This window comes from Pipistrellus hanaki (genome assembly GCF_964339955.1).
Source record: "Pipistrellus hanaki genome assembly, chromosome: 9".
NCBI lineage: Eukaryota > Metazoa > Chordata > Mammalia > Chiroptera > Vespertilionidae > Pipistrellus > Pipistrellus hanaki.
This window is the reverse complement of record NC_140511.1, coordinates 30,240,417-30,257,667: the sequence shown is the minus strand read 5'-3', so window position 1 is coordinate 30,257,667 and position 17,251 is coordinate 30,240,417. Positions and strand designations below refer to the sequence as shown.

Genomic DNA, 17,251 nt, shown 5'->3' with positions numbered 1-17,251 from the left:
TTAATGGAGGCTTTTGTAAATTTTATAATACAGTCTTGATAACTTTACTTTTTAATTTTTTGCACAAAAATATTCTTGCTTTCTGTTCAGTACATTTTCAGGGATTTTTCCATGAGGTGAACTACCAATAGGAACATGTTTTTATCCAATACAATTAATTTTTCTTGAATATTCACTTATTTCAATTAGCCAATTTTAATTAATCTTAAAACTTGATTACTATTTTACTGTCAAATTTAATACTCTACCAACAATCTTAGTTTACCTTGTAAATATTAGTGGAAAGGATTATTTGAATTCTTGAGTAGGCCCTGAGCATTCCTGGTGCTAGGCTGGATTTAGATATAGGGCAGCTGCTTTTGGCCAAATCTCTGTCTGTTACCTGGGTCAAGATATGAGCTGGGCCAAGTCTCTGTCACCTGTGTACCAATCTGAGCTGGGAGTGGGAAGCAAAGCTTCCATGGGGTCAGGAGACCTCCCTCTGAAGGGGTGAGGGTACAGGCCCTGCAAAGTTGAGAAGATGAAGGTTGTGCCAAACCTGTGTTGACCCCCAAGTTCTCTCCTGATGGCCGCTCTGGGACTGTGTCTGCTTTAGGTTGTTCCTCTCCTGAGGAATCTTACCATCTTTGGCTAACCAGTCATCCTCCAGGGCCAAGCAGGGTGATGTGATATTCAGTTTTGTCTCCTTGGTAGCCTATACCCCTGTGGCCTCCATGCCCAGCACCTGCCTTGGGATCCCTTTGCCACTTTGCCTGCTGGTGGGGCCCCAGCACTGATCACATATCTCAGGGAACTCAGGTTTCTTCTCCAGGGAGCGCCCAGCTCACATGATTGGGCAAGAGACAGATCTTTCGTACTAGCCACCACGAGGCTTCAAGCTCAGCATGAACAGAAAGCTCAGGCAACAGCTGAGGGCAACTGGATTGTGAGAAGTGGGTCCCTCTTGGCAAAAACGCAAGAGGGGCCAATATAGAATGCTCAAGTGCCTTCCCATTCCTTTATTACTTCTGAAAGGGATTAGATTCTTTCATGCCCTTTATTTTAAATTGCTGCCAAACATTCAAAGAATTAGTTTTTAAATTATTTTGCGATAATTGTACATTTTGCTGTTGTAAACTATCTAAAATTATAATGACACTAGAGGCCCATTATAGGAAGATGCCTGCAAGAACAGGGATTCCAGTGGGCTTCCTTCCCTCCACTGCCACCCCTTTCTCCCCCCTCAGTGTTTTCTCTGCCCCCACCCCTAGCTTTCCCTCTCATCATCACCTCTGTCCCATGCTCTCCCTTCTGCTGCACCCCACACTTTTTCTCCTGCCACTGCTCTACACACCCCAACTACTGATTTCCCTCCCACAGCTGCCACAGCCACTTTACTCTGGCTACATACGCAAATTAATCACTAACTTGTTGGGTTAATTTGGATACTCACTCTAATTGGCTGTTGGGTGTAATGGAGTAATGGTTAATTTGCATATTTCTCTTTTATTAGTGTAGATTGTAGAATAATATCATGTAAGTATATTCATTGCTCTAGGCCATGGTAATTCAATTTCAAACTGGCTGTCAATTTCATTTTGTACTTTGATTGATATAAACTTTATCAGAGAGGCAAAAAAAAGAAGTACTTATTTTAGTACAAGAAGCCAAATATATGGACTTTCAATTACAATCCTTATGACTTTTGAAGGAAACTTCTCTTTGTTTCCTTCCAAAATAATTTTCAGGCTACAGAGAGTTTCACATAAAAATCTTTCTTAAATGAAACCATGTCTTTTAAGTTTATGGTGACCATTATTATGGATTAGATTTGATATTTTATTTTATTCTTTTATTGATTTTTTTTATTTTGTATATTTCATTGATTTTTTACAGAGCTAGAAACATCAATGAGAGAGAAATATCTACTAGCTGCCTCCTGTACACCCCCTATCGGGGATGTGCCCACAACCAATGTACATGCCCTTGACATGAATCAAACCTGGGACCCTTCAGTCCACAGACACCAACACTCTATCCACTGAGCCAAACCGGTTTCAGCTGATACTTTATTTTTTTTAATAATTCTTTTTAATTTTTGATTTTTACATATGTGTCCTTATTCCTCCATAACCCCCACCACCCACTTATGCCCTTCCCCCTTCTTGTCTGTGTCCATTGATTAGGCTCATATGCATGCACACAAGTCCCTTGATTAATCTCTCGACCTTACCCCCACCTCCCCTCTGTGACTACATCTCCACTCAGTAAAAATGAGTGTTATAATAATAAATGGCATAATCCAAGACTTAGATTTTTATTGTTTATTCAGGTCATAATGATGACATTTTTATAGCTTTTACTTTTGTGAAAGAAACAGGTATATACTTGGTGCAATGTTACAGTTAATAAAACAATTGCTAATAAAAAACTGTGGGTCCCCTGTTTGAGGGAAGCATGCAGGAGGCAATGTGCAGAAGTGAAATTCTTCCACTAGGCTTGTATGATCCACTATTTCACCCTGGATTATGGACATGAGCTGCAGCCAACAGTCAGGCCTCCTGCCTATGATCCATGGACAGTCAAGGACCAATGGCTGACAGCCACCAAGGACAGGTTCAGTCTTGAAGGTGTCTTTGCAGCTAGGTCATCATTCCCTGATTTCCTTGGGCAGCCTGTCCATGTGAATTGCTTTCTGCACAGTTTTGGCCTTCCAGGTCCCGAAATCCAAAGCTTTGGCCACAGAATCAGCAGCATTCAATGGTCCTGTAAAAAGTACAATAAAATTTGAAATGTATGCCAAGCAAACAAAAAGAAAAGAAAAACATGGATCCCCTGTCTTAACATACATGCTTGACCCATCTTTGACTCTGTTCAGCAGACTAACGTGCTTTCACCTGATCAGTTTCATTTACCTCTTACCAGGGAAGATAGGCATTCAGTTTTCTCATGTGGCTTCTTCTCTCAGCCTCCAAACACTTAATCCTCATCACATTTCTCAGCTTATAGCTGCACTCTACTTGAGGATTAGAACACTTTTATTGTTTTCTTCCAGGTACTCATAAGAAATTTACCTCACACTCTTCATCTATTCAAACACATCAGGTGATGTGGCAGAGCTCATTATCCCCTCATTCCCTGTTCCCTGGCTCTTCTGGGTTCTGTGGTTCTCTCTGCCTGGGGCACAGATCTTACCTGTGAAATTTTCCTTCACAGAGAAATCTGAGGGTACTTTCACTTATCCCCTCCATTACAACTTCTGTTCTCGGATTTGTTTCCTCCTCTCTCTTGTATATGCTCTGCTTGTTTTGGAAAGCATACTTCTTTTTGAAAAAGGTGGATGAAAGCTAAAGACCATGTATGTCTGAAGATGTTATCTGTGCCACACACAATTCTATAGTTTTGCTGTGCATCAACTTTTGCTTGAAAATTTTCTACCCTCAGAAATTTGAATGCATGGCTTCATTGTTTTCCAGCCTTGAGGATTGCTGTTGAGATATTGGGCCATTTGATCCCAGTTCCCTTTTCTCTGATATTTTTCAAAAGGAGATTTTTTGTATATTTTGTTTTTCTTAGAAAGTGGAAGGGGAAAGATGGAGGGAGAGAGACAAAGACAGAAAAATTTTGATGTGAGACACTGTAATTTTCAATTTATACTGAATAGCTCTCATACATATGTATTCACCAGTCACTAGGATTAAACAAATGCTCAAGGCTGGGGTATAGCTTAGTGCATGTGGGAAAATGGGCCAGCCACTTTGAAACTGCTGTAGAACTCAGGCCAGTGACAACAGAACCAATTAGAGTGTGGGATGTGATGTGACCACGTGTTCTTCATTCCTGGAACATTGTTTAAGAGTGGTGCCACTTGGATTAAGTATGTAGACTATAGTTGTAGACATGTAATATTTATTAGTGGTGAAATTACTACAGCATTTTTCCCAACATGTAAAATTTGTTTAAAATAACAGTGAATTAATTATTTAAAAATAAGCTGTATGTTCTATTATAATTAAATCTTGTTAAATATATTTTAAAATCAACAGGATGTTAATTGATATAGGGACAGGAAATTTTATCCATTAAATCTAAAGTCAATTAGGTTGAGGTCCCCAAAATGCAGGTTTTACTCTAGTGAAAACCTGGGACAGATTTTCATATTATACTAATCCTTTAATAAGTGGCTGATTGAGGTACTTAAAAACTTTTCTGTATTGATTACTGACCAAAATATTCTCACTAACATTACTAGTAAATACGGCACTATATTTTATTATAAGCTATCTTATAAGATATATTTTGTTCTTTGATTTTTTTGTAGGCAATAAACAAATTCAGCAGCCATCCACTGAATCAGTGTTTAGTAAACGAATGAATTGGTGGAAAAGTTTTATGATCCACCTTTTTAAGTATCACCATGCCAGGCCCAGATTGCAGGGATGGTATTTGAACTAGCTAATTCTGCCTTGCTCCCCTTCACTGTTCTGATTGTGCTACAGTTTCAAGAAAGTACACTGACAAAGTCTACATTTCAATGAAACATCCACAAGAAATGGAAATACAGTGTGTCCTGTTGTATGCTTCACATTTTCAGAACTCATTATCTGTATGTTTCTGTGAATCTCTAAAATATGCTGACCTACCTATTCATTGCTGTTCTATATGATCAAATGTTTTCTTCATGTATATAAATGCGTTTTTATTTCACTCTTGCTTATCTTGTAATATGCCAAATATAAGTACCTTGTAAAATACAAAGGGGAATAGCTTACTTTTTTGTTTTATTTGCTTCAGCAATAGAGCAATGCCATTAGGTCTCAATTTCTCTTTCAGACTCACTCTTTTCTTCCGTGAAGAACTTTTCAGAAAATGCTTCTAAGTTCAGCAAAAAACTCGAAGTCTTGGGTAAAAACAAGTATGAGCTACATAAAGGAGTTCTGTGTTGAAATAACTTTGCAAGTGTTTGCTGCTTCTGTCCCTTCACTCTAAGCATATAGGCTGCCATATCTCTCAAAGAAAGACCCACTTCTGACATCCTGAGTGGCAACTGTGCTGCTGAGAAATGCTGATGCTCCTTCACTGCCAACTCGTTAGTGCCAAATCCCCAGCTGACCATGGAAGGGCCTCCACCGCCTGACCACAGCCTTCTCCAGCTTCCTCTCATGTGCTTTCAGTATCTCTCCACCAGACTTCAGCCAAACTCTTATTCCCGAACACACCCTCTTTCTTCCTCTCCTTAAAATTATTACCTCCGCAAAGAGTTATTTTCTTCCACTTCCACGTGGGAAACTTTTATTTATCTGGAATACCAAATATTATAAAGCCATCATTTTAGGATTAATTCTGTATAAAACACACACACACACACACAAACATAATATTAACATAGTTTTAATATGAGGGACAGTTTTAACAAGAAGGATTTTTTTTAAGGTAGAATTTTGTGGATAAACATTTATTTTATATTACACACCTTATGATCACACTAATATCAAATCCATGGGGAATCAGTGCACAATTACATAGAAATAGCCCTGAATCAAAAGGTTGTTGGTTTGATTCCCAATCAGGGAACATTCCTGGGTTTCAGGCTCCACCCCAGGTAGCAGGAGGCAGAAGATAAATGTCTCCCTCTTTCTTCCCCCTTTCCCTCTCTCTCTGAAAGTTAATTAAATTATTTTAAAAACTACATGGAAATATAAGAGTAGATAGTACAAAAATTAGCTAGTAATCTATAAGGATGTATTTGTAATGAAGGATACATATGAGATCAATGGGAAAGAAAGGCATATTCAAACATAATGTTGTATAAGTTTCTTTAGCAACTGATAGAAAAGTGAATTCAAAGTCTCACTTCACATTGTTTCAAAACATAAGCAACAAGTGTGGAAGAACTCTTTACTAAAATTTAAAAATTTGGAAGTAAAATTTCAAGTTTAGAAGCCACAGGGAAATGACAATACAACCAGACTTGAGAACAAAGCAGTGGTTAATTATATGAGAACTAATTATCAAATTGGAAGATAAAAGAGTAGGAAACCTTCTGAAGGCCCTGAGGGACAGCCTGTCTCCTCACTTAAGCCAGAGGATGAGAGAGGGGCAGTCACATTGTCCTAAGAGACCCTGCTCCTCCCCCTCCCCAAAGACAGGAAACCTCCTTTTCAGCGAATGTGGAAAGGGGGCAATATAATGATTATAAAAAATATGTTTTGAAAATTAATAAGAAAATCCAAAAGCTCAAAGTTGGAAATACTGCTGGACATGCCCATTGCCAAGGTAAACAAATCTAAAAGAGGATGCCACCAGTACTGACACAGATATTAATAATATTCAGAATAATTAACAATTCAAAAATACAAATGAAAACAATGTTCTATTATGTGCATTTCAAATTAGTAACTATTTTTTCAGGTATATTTTTATTGATTTCAGAGAGGAAGGGAGAGGGAGAGGGAGAGAGATAGAAACATCAATGATGAGACAGAATCATTGATCGGCTTCCTCCTGAAAGCCCCTTACTGGGGAGCAGGACCACAACCCAGGCACATGCCTTTGACCGGAATTGAATCCAGGACCTTTCAGACTGCAGACAAATGCTCTAACCACCTAGTCAAACCAGCAAGGGCTAGTCTTAATAATAATTCTAGAAACATAAGAATTATAATTCAAAGGCTTTAGAAAAAAATCCTTATGAAGGTGTTACTCTTCCATTCTTTGTAAGACTGCTTCTTAGAGTACTCCTGATATTATTTCACCATTTCCCCGCTGACCCAGTGCCTGGATAATTGGTCAGTAGTAGCACATGAAATTGTGGGCTGATGAAGTCTCATACTCATATTAATCTAAGTGTAGTAAATAGCACTGGTTTACCATTTAATGGGATGCAGTTTCTTTTACTATTCATGGGAGCATTAAGCCTTTAGATTCCCATTTTCCCCAGACAGAGAAGAGCCACTCAAGTGCCTTTGTCCTTCAAGTATTTGTCAGGAGCTACATCACTGGCGGTAGTATAATATCACCACAGGACTCCTTATCCAATGCCCATAAAAGGGTCTCAGAAGGTGCTGAACTCTATTCGTTCACGTCCCAAATTCACGTGGCTGGTCACAGGTAGCTAGAAATGGGGTAAATTTTGCAACTCAATAATTTTGTACCCAAATAGGCTAAGATTGTTAGTGTAAGGTAAGGCAGAAGCACCTGAGCCAACAGTATGCTCCCAGGAGGCCTTGCAGCTCTGAAGTCCTGACAGAAACCATCCCAGCGGCCTTGTGTCTCCAGCCAGGTGTGGTGCTGCCCCATGAGCCAAGCTCACAGCAAGGTCACCAGGCTCTGGCAGTCCTTGTCAATGGTGGCCCCCCACTCCTTCAGTGCCCACGTGTGGCATGGAGGTGGTCTCTCTAGCACGAACCCTGTGAAAGTCTGGAGCGTCAGCACTGGGCCCCAGCTGGGGCCTGGGCAGTGTTACATAGCTCCTGCAAGGCCTGTGCCACCAGCTCCACATGGTTTCTCTGATTTGAGAGATAATGGGTCCAGAAAGCTGTACCTGGGAGGTGATGTGGCACATCACTGCAGTCACAGGCATGCACAGCAGCCCCGGGGCAGTGGCAGGCCTCCTGAGGCAATACTCCAGGTAGTGAGTCATCTGCCAGAGGGTGTATAACCTCAACTAGTTCTCCATAGCCTGGTGACTAATCAGCTACATATTTATAATTCAATTCCAACTCCCCTAAGGGTGAGAGTGGTGTGTGTGTGTGTGTGTGTGTGTGTGTGTCTGTGTGTGTGTTCACATTAGGAAATAAAAACAACAGGAATAAGAACATAAAGCCAAACCACAAAAAAAGAAGTATAGAATGAAAATACAGAGAGTTAAGACCTCTTCTAGCCTGAAATTCAGTCACAACCATTCCAGTAAGATAGAATTATATCTATTACCAGAGGATGCAAAAACTCTCATAATAATTAGATTAAGACAATAAAATTTCAAGATTAGATGCAGAGTCAAGAGAATTATTGAACAAGAATTAAAAAGGATGAGAGGTGACTGAAAGGGTTAATCTCCATAATGTAGTGACCCAGAGTTGAAAAGAGCCCTATACCAAGAGACACTGCTCAATCTGACCCATCTCATCAAAAATGTTTTGATTGCTTTTTGCTTTTCATAGTTATAGGAAGTTTAGACAATCTTCAGTGAAGCTCATCGCACACTGCAAACTTTTGATCTATAAAATCATGTGCTCTGTGATTCAGAATTTTTTTTAATGCACTACAACTAATTTATGCTTCAAGATACAGGTCCCATGACCCACAATGGTTATAATTTCAGACCAATAACTCAGCACCCATAGACAATACTGTTATTGAGTAGTAAACATGTCATCAAAGTCATTCAAACTTTTCTTGTTTTGTGACATGTTTCTAACTTTAAAAATATTCACAAATAAAAACAGTTCTTTTAAATAAAACTTATACATTCCAAGTGCTTATAAACCACTTCAACTTAAAGGACTATTTTTTTTTTTTTTTACAGAACTCAGAGTTTGTTATTTTCATAAGAAAATATTTACTTTAAATTGTCTTATAAAATATTCTCCACTGTAACACGATTTTTAATCAAATAATGAGTTTAAGTGCAGCAGAGAGGATTATTAGGGTAGTGAAATTATTCTATACTAGAGGCTCAGTGCATGAATTCCTATACCTATGGGGTCAGGCAGGCCCAGCCCCAATCAAAATAGATTGTGGCTGGGCTTGTCAGAAGGAGGAGGTGGTGGGAAGTTGCCTGGCCCACTCCGATTGGCCAATCAGGTCCTGGTGGCTGAGGGGAGAGGCTGTGGGCAATTGGCTGGTGGGCCCTGCTTTCTACTGAGGTGGGTGGGGATTATGGCAGGGCTAACTGAGGGAAGGGCTTTGGGCAATTGGGGTGGTGGGGATCTATTGAGGGTGGTGTGGGTTGGGGGAGGGCCTGCAGGATGTTGGCTGGTCTGACTCGCCCCCCATTGGGATGAAAGGGCGCTATCAGGGTGGGTTGTCCAGGGGGAGGGACTGCAGGCTAATCAGGGTGGTGAGAACCCATCAGAGGTAGGGCCGGCCAGATGAGGCTGGTTCACTGGCCACAGTGGGCATCATAGCAACCAGCAGTTCCTGTCCTTATGGTCGCTGGCTTTTAAGATATAGATGATACTATTATGGGGATTACATTTCATTATACATTGTCTAAAGCAATACAGGCAGTCCTTGGGTTATGTCAGACTCAATGTATATCCTTTCGTGATTATGTTGCCATCTCTAATTTATTTATATAAAAAAAAAGTTCCTTCATTTCAAGATATGTACATATGTACTTTATTTTTTAAATATATTGTATTGATATAGTTAATAAAATACAGAGAGGAAGGGAGAGGGATAAAGAGTTAGAAACATCATTGAGAGAGAATCATCAATCAGCTGCCTCCTGCACACCTCCTACTGGGGATGTGCCTGCAATCAAGGTACATGCCCATGGCTGGAATTGAACCTGGGACCCTTCTGTCCTAAGGGTGACACCCTATCCACTGAGTCAAACCGGTTAGGGTCATATGTGCTTTATGTTTTTTATTGTTTATTTACCACAAGTAAAGGCCAGGAATTGTTATCTTTCTTTTAGTTTTTGTTTGTTTTGTTTTGTTTTTTACTGTTTCACTTCATTACTGCTATGTGGTTGATGTAGGTGCTTGTGTATGTGGGTTCCAGCTTACAATGAAAATCCCATTCAGTTTTGCTGTAGGAATGGATCTCCTATGTAACCCAAGGACCTACTGTAGAATGTACATCACCAAGTGTGAACCTTATGGCAAACTATGGGTTTACCTATGGGACATTGGGAGATAAACATGAGTCATTGTAGGTTTATCAATTCTAAAAAATATACCACTCTGATGGGGGATATTCAGAACAGGGTGGGCAGTGGGCATATGGGAAACATCCATTTTTCCATTAAATTTGCTGTTAACATAAACTTGTTCTAAAAACTCTATTTGAGAAAGAATCCATGCAAAAGACCTATTATAGTTGAGATATTTTAGGTTTAGAGTGAAGGGTAATTGAAAGTTATACATACCCTATTATAAAAAATGTAAGATTAAGCAATGGCCTCAAACCAACTGATCTCATTATCTATCACCCCCGGGTATCTGTTGTTTCCATTTTAAACAGATTAAAAAGTATGCAAATCTCACCATAAGGAGAAAATCCTGTTTGCTCCTACCTTAACCTCATCTCTGGTTGAGAGTATAGTTCAAAACGTTAGGAAAATTATCTAGTCTTTGGAAATTCTACAGAAGAACCACGGAATAAAATTCAGTCCTCCACATTTTCCAGAAAACAAAGACCCTCACTGGGGGGTTATTAGGATGCCAAGTTATATCCTGCCATGAATCATGCTCTATAAACGAACCAGGCTGGCTAGCTTTGACAAAATTTCCTCCAAAACTATTACCATAAGACCATTTATATTGGCCTTCTGTGGAGTTTAGAGAATGTGGTTTGCTAACTACCCTCTCTTACTCAAGAGTACTTGAAATTGTCCTGTCAGCTAAGGATTTGAAAACGAGTTGTCCCCTACGAGGATGGGTGTTTTGCCTAACTTGGTTTTGTCTAGTTGGGTGGTCACATGCAGGTCTTGAGCACTTGAAATGTGAGTAGTCTGAATTGAGCTGTGTTCTAGGGTAAAATGAATGCAGAATTTTAAAGACACTAGGAAAAAATAGTGAAATATCTCATTAATATTTTCAATAGTAATTATGTGTTAAAATGATTATGTTTTGGATGTATTGGGTTAAATATATGATTAAAATTTAACTTAAATGTTTTTATTATGTGGCAACTAAAAAACAAACAAACAAACAAAATATATATAAAAATCCCAATGCCTATCTTCCCTGGTAGGGAGTAAATGAGTAATACATAAAACGGATTAGTTGAAAGCACTTTAGTCTGGTGAATAGAATCAAAGGTGGTTCAAGCATGAAAGTGGGTTAAGGGATTCATGTTTTTCTTTTACATTTGCATGGCAAACATTTCAAATTTTATTCTAGTTTTTACAAAACCATTGAATCCTGTCGAAGTCTGTGTCCAGAGCTTTAAATTTTGGAACCTGGAAGGTTGAAGCTGTGCAGAAAGCAATTCACATGGACAGGCTCCCCAAGAAAATCAGGGAATGATGAACTAAGTGCAAAAAAACCTTCAGGACTGAACCTGTCCTTGGTGGCTGTCAGCCATTGATCCTTGACTGTCCATGGGTCACAGGCAGGAGGCCTGGCTGGTGGCTGCAGCTCACGTCCACAATCCAGGGAGAGACAGTGGATCATACAAGCCCAGTGGCACAATTTCAGGTCTTTAAACCCTTTCACACTGCCTCCCACACGCTTTCCTCAAACAGGGGATGCACAGTTTTTCACTATCAATTCTTTCAGTAACATGTGACATTTTATGAAGTATAGACCTATAATACTTTCACAAAATAAAAGCTATAAAATTGTCATTATCATGACCAGCATCGAAAATAAAATACTAAGACTTGGATTATTCCATTTGTTATAACTTTCATTTTTACTGATTGGAGATTTAGTCAAATAAAAATTCAAATGTTTACAGGTCTTGATAAAAGATTGGTTTGAATGATGATTGGTTGAGATGAATCATAGACAATTCCTACATTTTGCATTTAATAACTTTGGGTGAAAGAAATACCACAAGATGAAATGGAAAATATATTTAAGGAAGTACATGGAGGTTTAAGTGACAATGCTCAGGAAACCAGACGCAGGAAATGTCTTAGGTAGTAGTACCATCTCAACTATCCCTTCTTTAAATTCTTCTCCTCCAGTTCTTCAGTCACTTCTCTTGATTCAGAATGATTTATTTAGCTAAAATATATTCTAAATGATCTGTGCTTTCCCTAAAGTAATTTTGAGTCTTTAGGAAAACATCTCAAATCACTGCCAGATTCTAACTATCTGATCCTGGTAGAGGTAGATTTCAGGAGAGGAAAACAGAACAACCTGCACCATCCTTCCCCAGTTTCTGCTGCAAAAGTAGGACCTAGAACAATAGGGCTCTACATAGGGGTTGTCACTGGAACCTTGCCTGGTTATCACTCCCGGGCCCATAAATACCTAAGAATCTTAGGAACCTGGCTGGGTAGGGTCTGGAGCTCTCTGGATTGCTGCTGTCCAGACAGCAGCCAGGGGAACTCTGAGTGTCTGTGTCTCAGCATTGCATCCTGAGTGGGCTGTGTTAGTAAGCCAAGGGCAGGATCATCTTGGACACGTCGTTTTGACAAGAAGGCCACCCAAATATCAAGATCTCAGCCTCACCTTCAGGGTCCTCCTGACTGGCATGAAGCAGTTTCTGCAGGACACACAAAACATGTGGACTATGCTCTCTGCTTCCGTGGCCAGACTTCACTCTCATTAACCACCCCTCCTGGTGAAGTGGCTGCAGACTCTTCAGGGACTCAGACTGGATCCAGGAGGAGCGCTTGGGGATGAGTCTGAGCACCTAGAATGGTGTCCCTTCCCCCTGCTCCACTTGCAGGAGCATCTGACCCGCCTGGTGGTGGCCATGCTGCAGAGGCCCTAGCAGAGAGTGTTGGCCTAGATGTAAGCCAGCAGGTCGCATTTGGGCCTGGCTGCAGCCTGGTTTTTATTCTGTATTTGTGTGTGTGTGTGTGTGTGTGTGTGTGTGTAATTTTATCAATTTGAAAAATGCACAAATCCCAGAATCAGGAACAAGCCCAAAAAGTCTAAGACACCTCAGATCTGTCCATTCCATTTCTCTGTCGGTGTCTCCATATCTTTATTGCCCCTTGCTATAAATATTTCACTCTCATAGAATGCTTTATAGGTAGCTGTTTGGATGCATAAGTTAAAAATAATTTCGCTAGTTAATTCAGCAAAGCTTCATATTAAATCAGGAAAATAATTGTGTGTGTTTTTTTCACAGAGTGAAATAAAAATTGAAAGGTCATTGGAGCTGACTTCCCACATCTTAGAAATCATTTTTAACTGAAAGCAATTTTGTGTCTCATTTATAGATCATACTAATGAAATAATGCCCTTAGAGGTCTCTGAAATCCATAAGATAGGAAACCATAAATGAAATAATGTTTGGTAACAAAGTGAAAGGATAAGGTTCCATGTTACTGACCCAAAATTATACATTCCCTGTCCCAAGGTTTCTAAATATTATGGAAAAATGATGAAGAAATTGTCAAAAGAAGGTACTCTTTCATAACACAAATGTAACATACTTATACCTCTAGATCCCTGGATTACATACCCTGTCCCAAATCTAATTGCCTCTCCCATAAAGTGAATCATATGCTGGTGATTAACATGCCCTGGTTCTAATGATCATTTCTTTAAATTTATATGAATGAAATCACATAGTATACCATTTTTGGTGTGTACTTTCTTTTGTTTAAAAGTATTTCAGTGATCCCAGCCAGAGTGAATTAGTGGTTGAGTGCCAATCTATACACCAGGAGATTATAGTTGAATTCCCAGTCATGGTACATGCTCAATTTGCAAGTTGGTTCCCCAGTCAGAGGAATGTATGAGTAGCAGGAAACTAACCAATTATTTTCGGTCATCATTAATGCTTCTCTCTCTCACCCTTCCTCTTTGAAATCAATAAAAGTATATTTAAAATTAAAGAATTGTAGGAAAGCAATTTGGTGAGATTTATGAACTGCCCATGTATTGCATTTGTTTTTATTATTTACTCATGGTACTCCACTCTAAGATTGTACCACAACTTGCTCATTCCATGCGGGAAATGTCTAAGCAGGGCTTCAGCCAATTTTTGTTGGATTGTTTCTCTATCTTTTTTTACTTGTATGACTACTTTATATAATTTGGATATTAACCCCATATCAGTGGAAACATTTGCAAATATGTTCTCCCATACCATGGGTTCCTTTTTCATTTAGATGTTGATTATTTTGGTATGCAGAAAGGTTTTTATTTTGACCTAGTTCCATTTTTCTATTTTCTCCTTAGTTTCTGTCGCCCAATAACAAAGATTTGGAAACAGCACAAGTGGCCATCAGTAGGCAAATGGTAAAAAACAGCTGGGAGACATTTACACAAAGGAATACTATACAGCTGTACAAGGGATTTCTTAAACTTTAGGACATGAATGGACCTGGAGAATATTATGTACATGAAATCAGCCAACTTCTTGCATTTAATATTACTTTTTCAGAAACCCATGTCATCTATTATTGTACTTCCTTATGAAAGTTTAGAAATAGACAAAATCCAGAGATCGTATTCTATGGCATGCATCATGATTGATGATTTTCCCAAACTGAGTAAAGCACAAACTGATACTTATATTTAGAATATTACCATGATATTTAATAATACATTAAATGGATTTTCATGACATAAAAGGAAACTAAAACCAAAAATATATAACATAGTTGTCTTAATGGATGGTGTATTAGGAAAACGCCTTCCTTATATACTGGAGTTCCCTGCCATATAGAGTGATTCCTAGTCTATTTCTAGTCAAAAGTGATTAAAGCAACATATAGGCCTGAGACAGGGAGAGAAAGAGCAAGAAGTAATTCTATATATAAGGGAATTTTGAGCTACATTTATAAATGTCACACTTCCAACTTCATGATACAGGACTACCCCAACTCAGCCAATAGTTCTGGGCATATATTGCAGTAAAGGTGGGGAGATGGTGAAGACATTGGGGTGGATGTGGGTTTTAGCATAACCTGGAAGAAATTCATAATCTTTTCCTTCGAATCGTCACTACAGACTCCAAAAGCCCAATCCCAAGTGCCTCCCACTTCTATCTCCCAGAGGTAAAAGTCTGAGCACCCTGGTCATGAAAACACTCAGATCAAGGAGAGACACATGTGCCCCTTGAGAACCACATCCTATACAGCGGCTTATCAAACCTTTAGGTAGGAAGACATGATTATTAGGTCTCCCTGGCTGCAAAGTGAGAGTCTCTGCAAAAAGAAAAAGAAATCATGTGGACACATTGCAAATGAAGTCACTTTATTATGAGGTTATAACAGCAAGAGCAGTTTTGGTTGTCACATCTAATAAAGAGAAGACCACAACATCTGCAGAACAAGCAAATCCCTAAAGACACACATTTAAACAATTTTGAAATTTATGTGTTCTTGGTCCAATATAAGACTCATCTCACCCTGGCCATTGTCTCAGTGTTTAGAGCTCTGGCTCAGTCATGAAGGGTCAGGGGTTTGATTCCACTCAAGGGTGCATATCTGGGTTGCAGTTTACACCCCTTGCAATGCATCTGTCTGAGCTTTGCATCTTTTTCTCCTTCTGAATCTCTGACACTCCTTCCCTTTTTGCACTCTCTAAACTAATGAAAGAAATTATCCTTAGCCCAATCATTGTTTCTCAGTTGGTTAGTGTCAATTTATGAACCAGGAGGTCAAGGATCCTTTGGTGGTCAGGGCACATGCCTTCGTTGTGGGCTTCTTTTCCAGTAGGGCACATGCAAAAATCAGCTTATCAAGGATTCACTCTTATCACTTACGTCCCTTTCACTCCCTTTCCCCTCCTCTCTGAAATCAATAAAGAAACATTTCAAAATTGATCTCTGTAAGGCAAATAATCAAACTAAAAATCTGGGGCCTAGATGCAGTCTTCCCCCCAGAGTAGACTAAAAACTCCACAGATTTCGCTGTCTATCTGGTGCTCAATGGCAGCAACTATGGCTTCTGCTTCTAGAAAGTCAAAGGAGTCTTACAACAGGCAGGATCTCAGGACTGCTTCAGGCACTTGCGTGGGGGTCCCAGACAGCAGCCCTGTGCTGAAGCCAGAGAGGGGTACATCTCAGTCACCAAGCTGGGATTGGATGCCACCTTCTCTTGCCACCCCTCGGTCTCCATAACATCCTCATGAGAGTTGATGAAATCCACTGCCTGAGTTTTCAATTGATCTGCGCTGTGGAGGTCAGCCAAGGTGAGCATTTCTGCAGAATTCTCCACAGATAGCTGACTGCTGAGGGCCTCCTCACACATGACCTTCAAATGCTCCAGGGAATACTTGTCAGCAGCTGCCAGCAAACCATCAGCCATCTTGTCCAGGTTGGGAGCCTTCCCCGTGTAGATGAAGTACATCTTGTCCTTAAACACTCCAGGCTCCATCTCAATGATTTCCACCTGATTTTTTTTGTTCCCCTGCATTGTATGTCCAAACATGGCCCTAAACACTGGGGAAGGAGCTGCTAAGATAGCTTTGTGAGCCTGGAATTCCTGGCCAGCCACACGAAAGCAGCAGTCTGTGAACCAGGAATTCTCCCAAAGTCCTCCTAGCTCATTGGCCAGGTGGCACTAAGGAACCTTCACCATCTTCCTGGGATCTTGCACCACACTCACCTCACAGAAGAGGGTCAGCTTGTCCTCAGAGAGAAACCTGTAGTATTCATCCAAGAGAACAACTCTACAGATGAATTTCTTGAATCCCCAGTATTTGCCTCGTACCAACCTATATACAAGGTGACTCTCAAAATTCCTGGTTTCTTCTCCTTTGTCATTCAGGATGGACAATTTGAATTTTGCCCAAAATTCTCTCTTTGGACAGCTGAGCACTATCAGGTAAAGTGACAGGTAACATTTGCTTTCTTCATCTTGCCCTTTTGGGTATACTCTCAAACACCATTTCAGTTGATCAGTGGCTTCTGATGAAAAGGTTGAACTTTCCATGAATTCACCCATTTCCTGCCTGCAAAAGCTAAAGTTTCTGATGGTCCACATGTGGGACAATTTCATTACCTGTGTGTGGCACCAGCTGTCAGCTACAGGGCCACTGGACATTTCTGCTAGAGGTGGAGGACTGGGAACCCTTGACATTGCAAGTTTGAAGGTTAAACAAGATTTCAAAAGTCAGAGGAAAATATTTCTGTTCTCTTTCCAGCCAGGTTAAGTCAGTAATGGGATGATGAAGTTGTCTTGTCTAACAGGAAGTCTCTCAGAGCTGGGCCTACAGTTGTTGGTAAACATACTTCTGCATTAGCTTCACACTCTCTACAACATCCAGACTTTGTTGCTAATAACAAGTGTCTGAAAGATACATCTGAAACATAAATGCTGCTTGGCTGGCGTGGCTCAGTGGTTGAGTGGCCACTTATGAAGCAGGAGTGGGTTCCATTTCAGGCCAGGGCATATGGCCACTTTGCAGGTTTAATCCCCAGTGTGGGGCTTTTAGGAGGCAACTATTCAGTGATTCTCTGTCTT

The 17,251-nt window shown here is 40.0% G+C and overlaps 1 protein-coding gene across 1 annotated transcript; it reads right to left on the bottom strand.

Annotated features, from left to right (window-relative positions):
• Positions 1-15,775: 15,775 nt before the first annotated feature.
• On the bottom strand, positions 15,776-16,867 carry LOC311627932 (speckle-type POZ protein-like; the record flags this gene model as incomplete). Its single annotated transcript, XM_084894665.1, is given in 2 exon segments — positions 15,776-16,348; positions 16,352-16,867. Coding segments are annotated over 2 exon segments (1,089 nt in total).
• Positions 16,868-17,251: the final 384 nt, after the last annotated feature.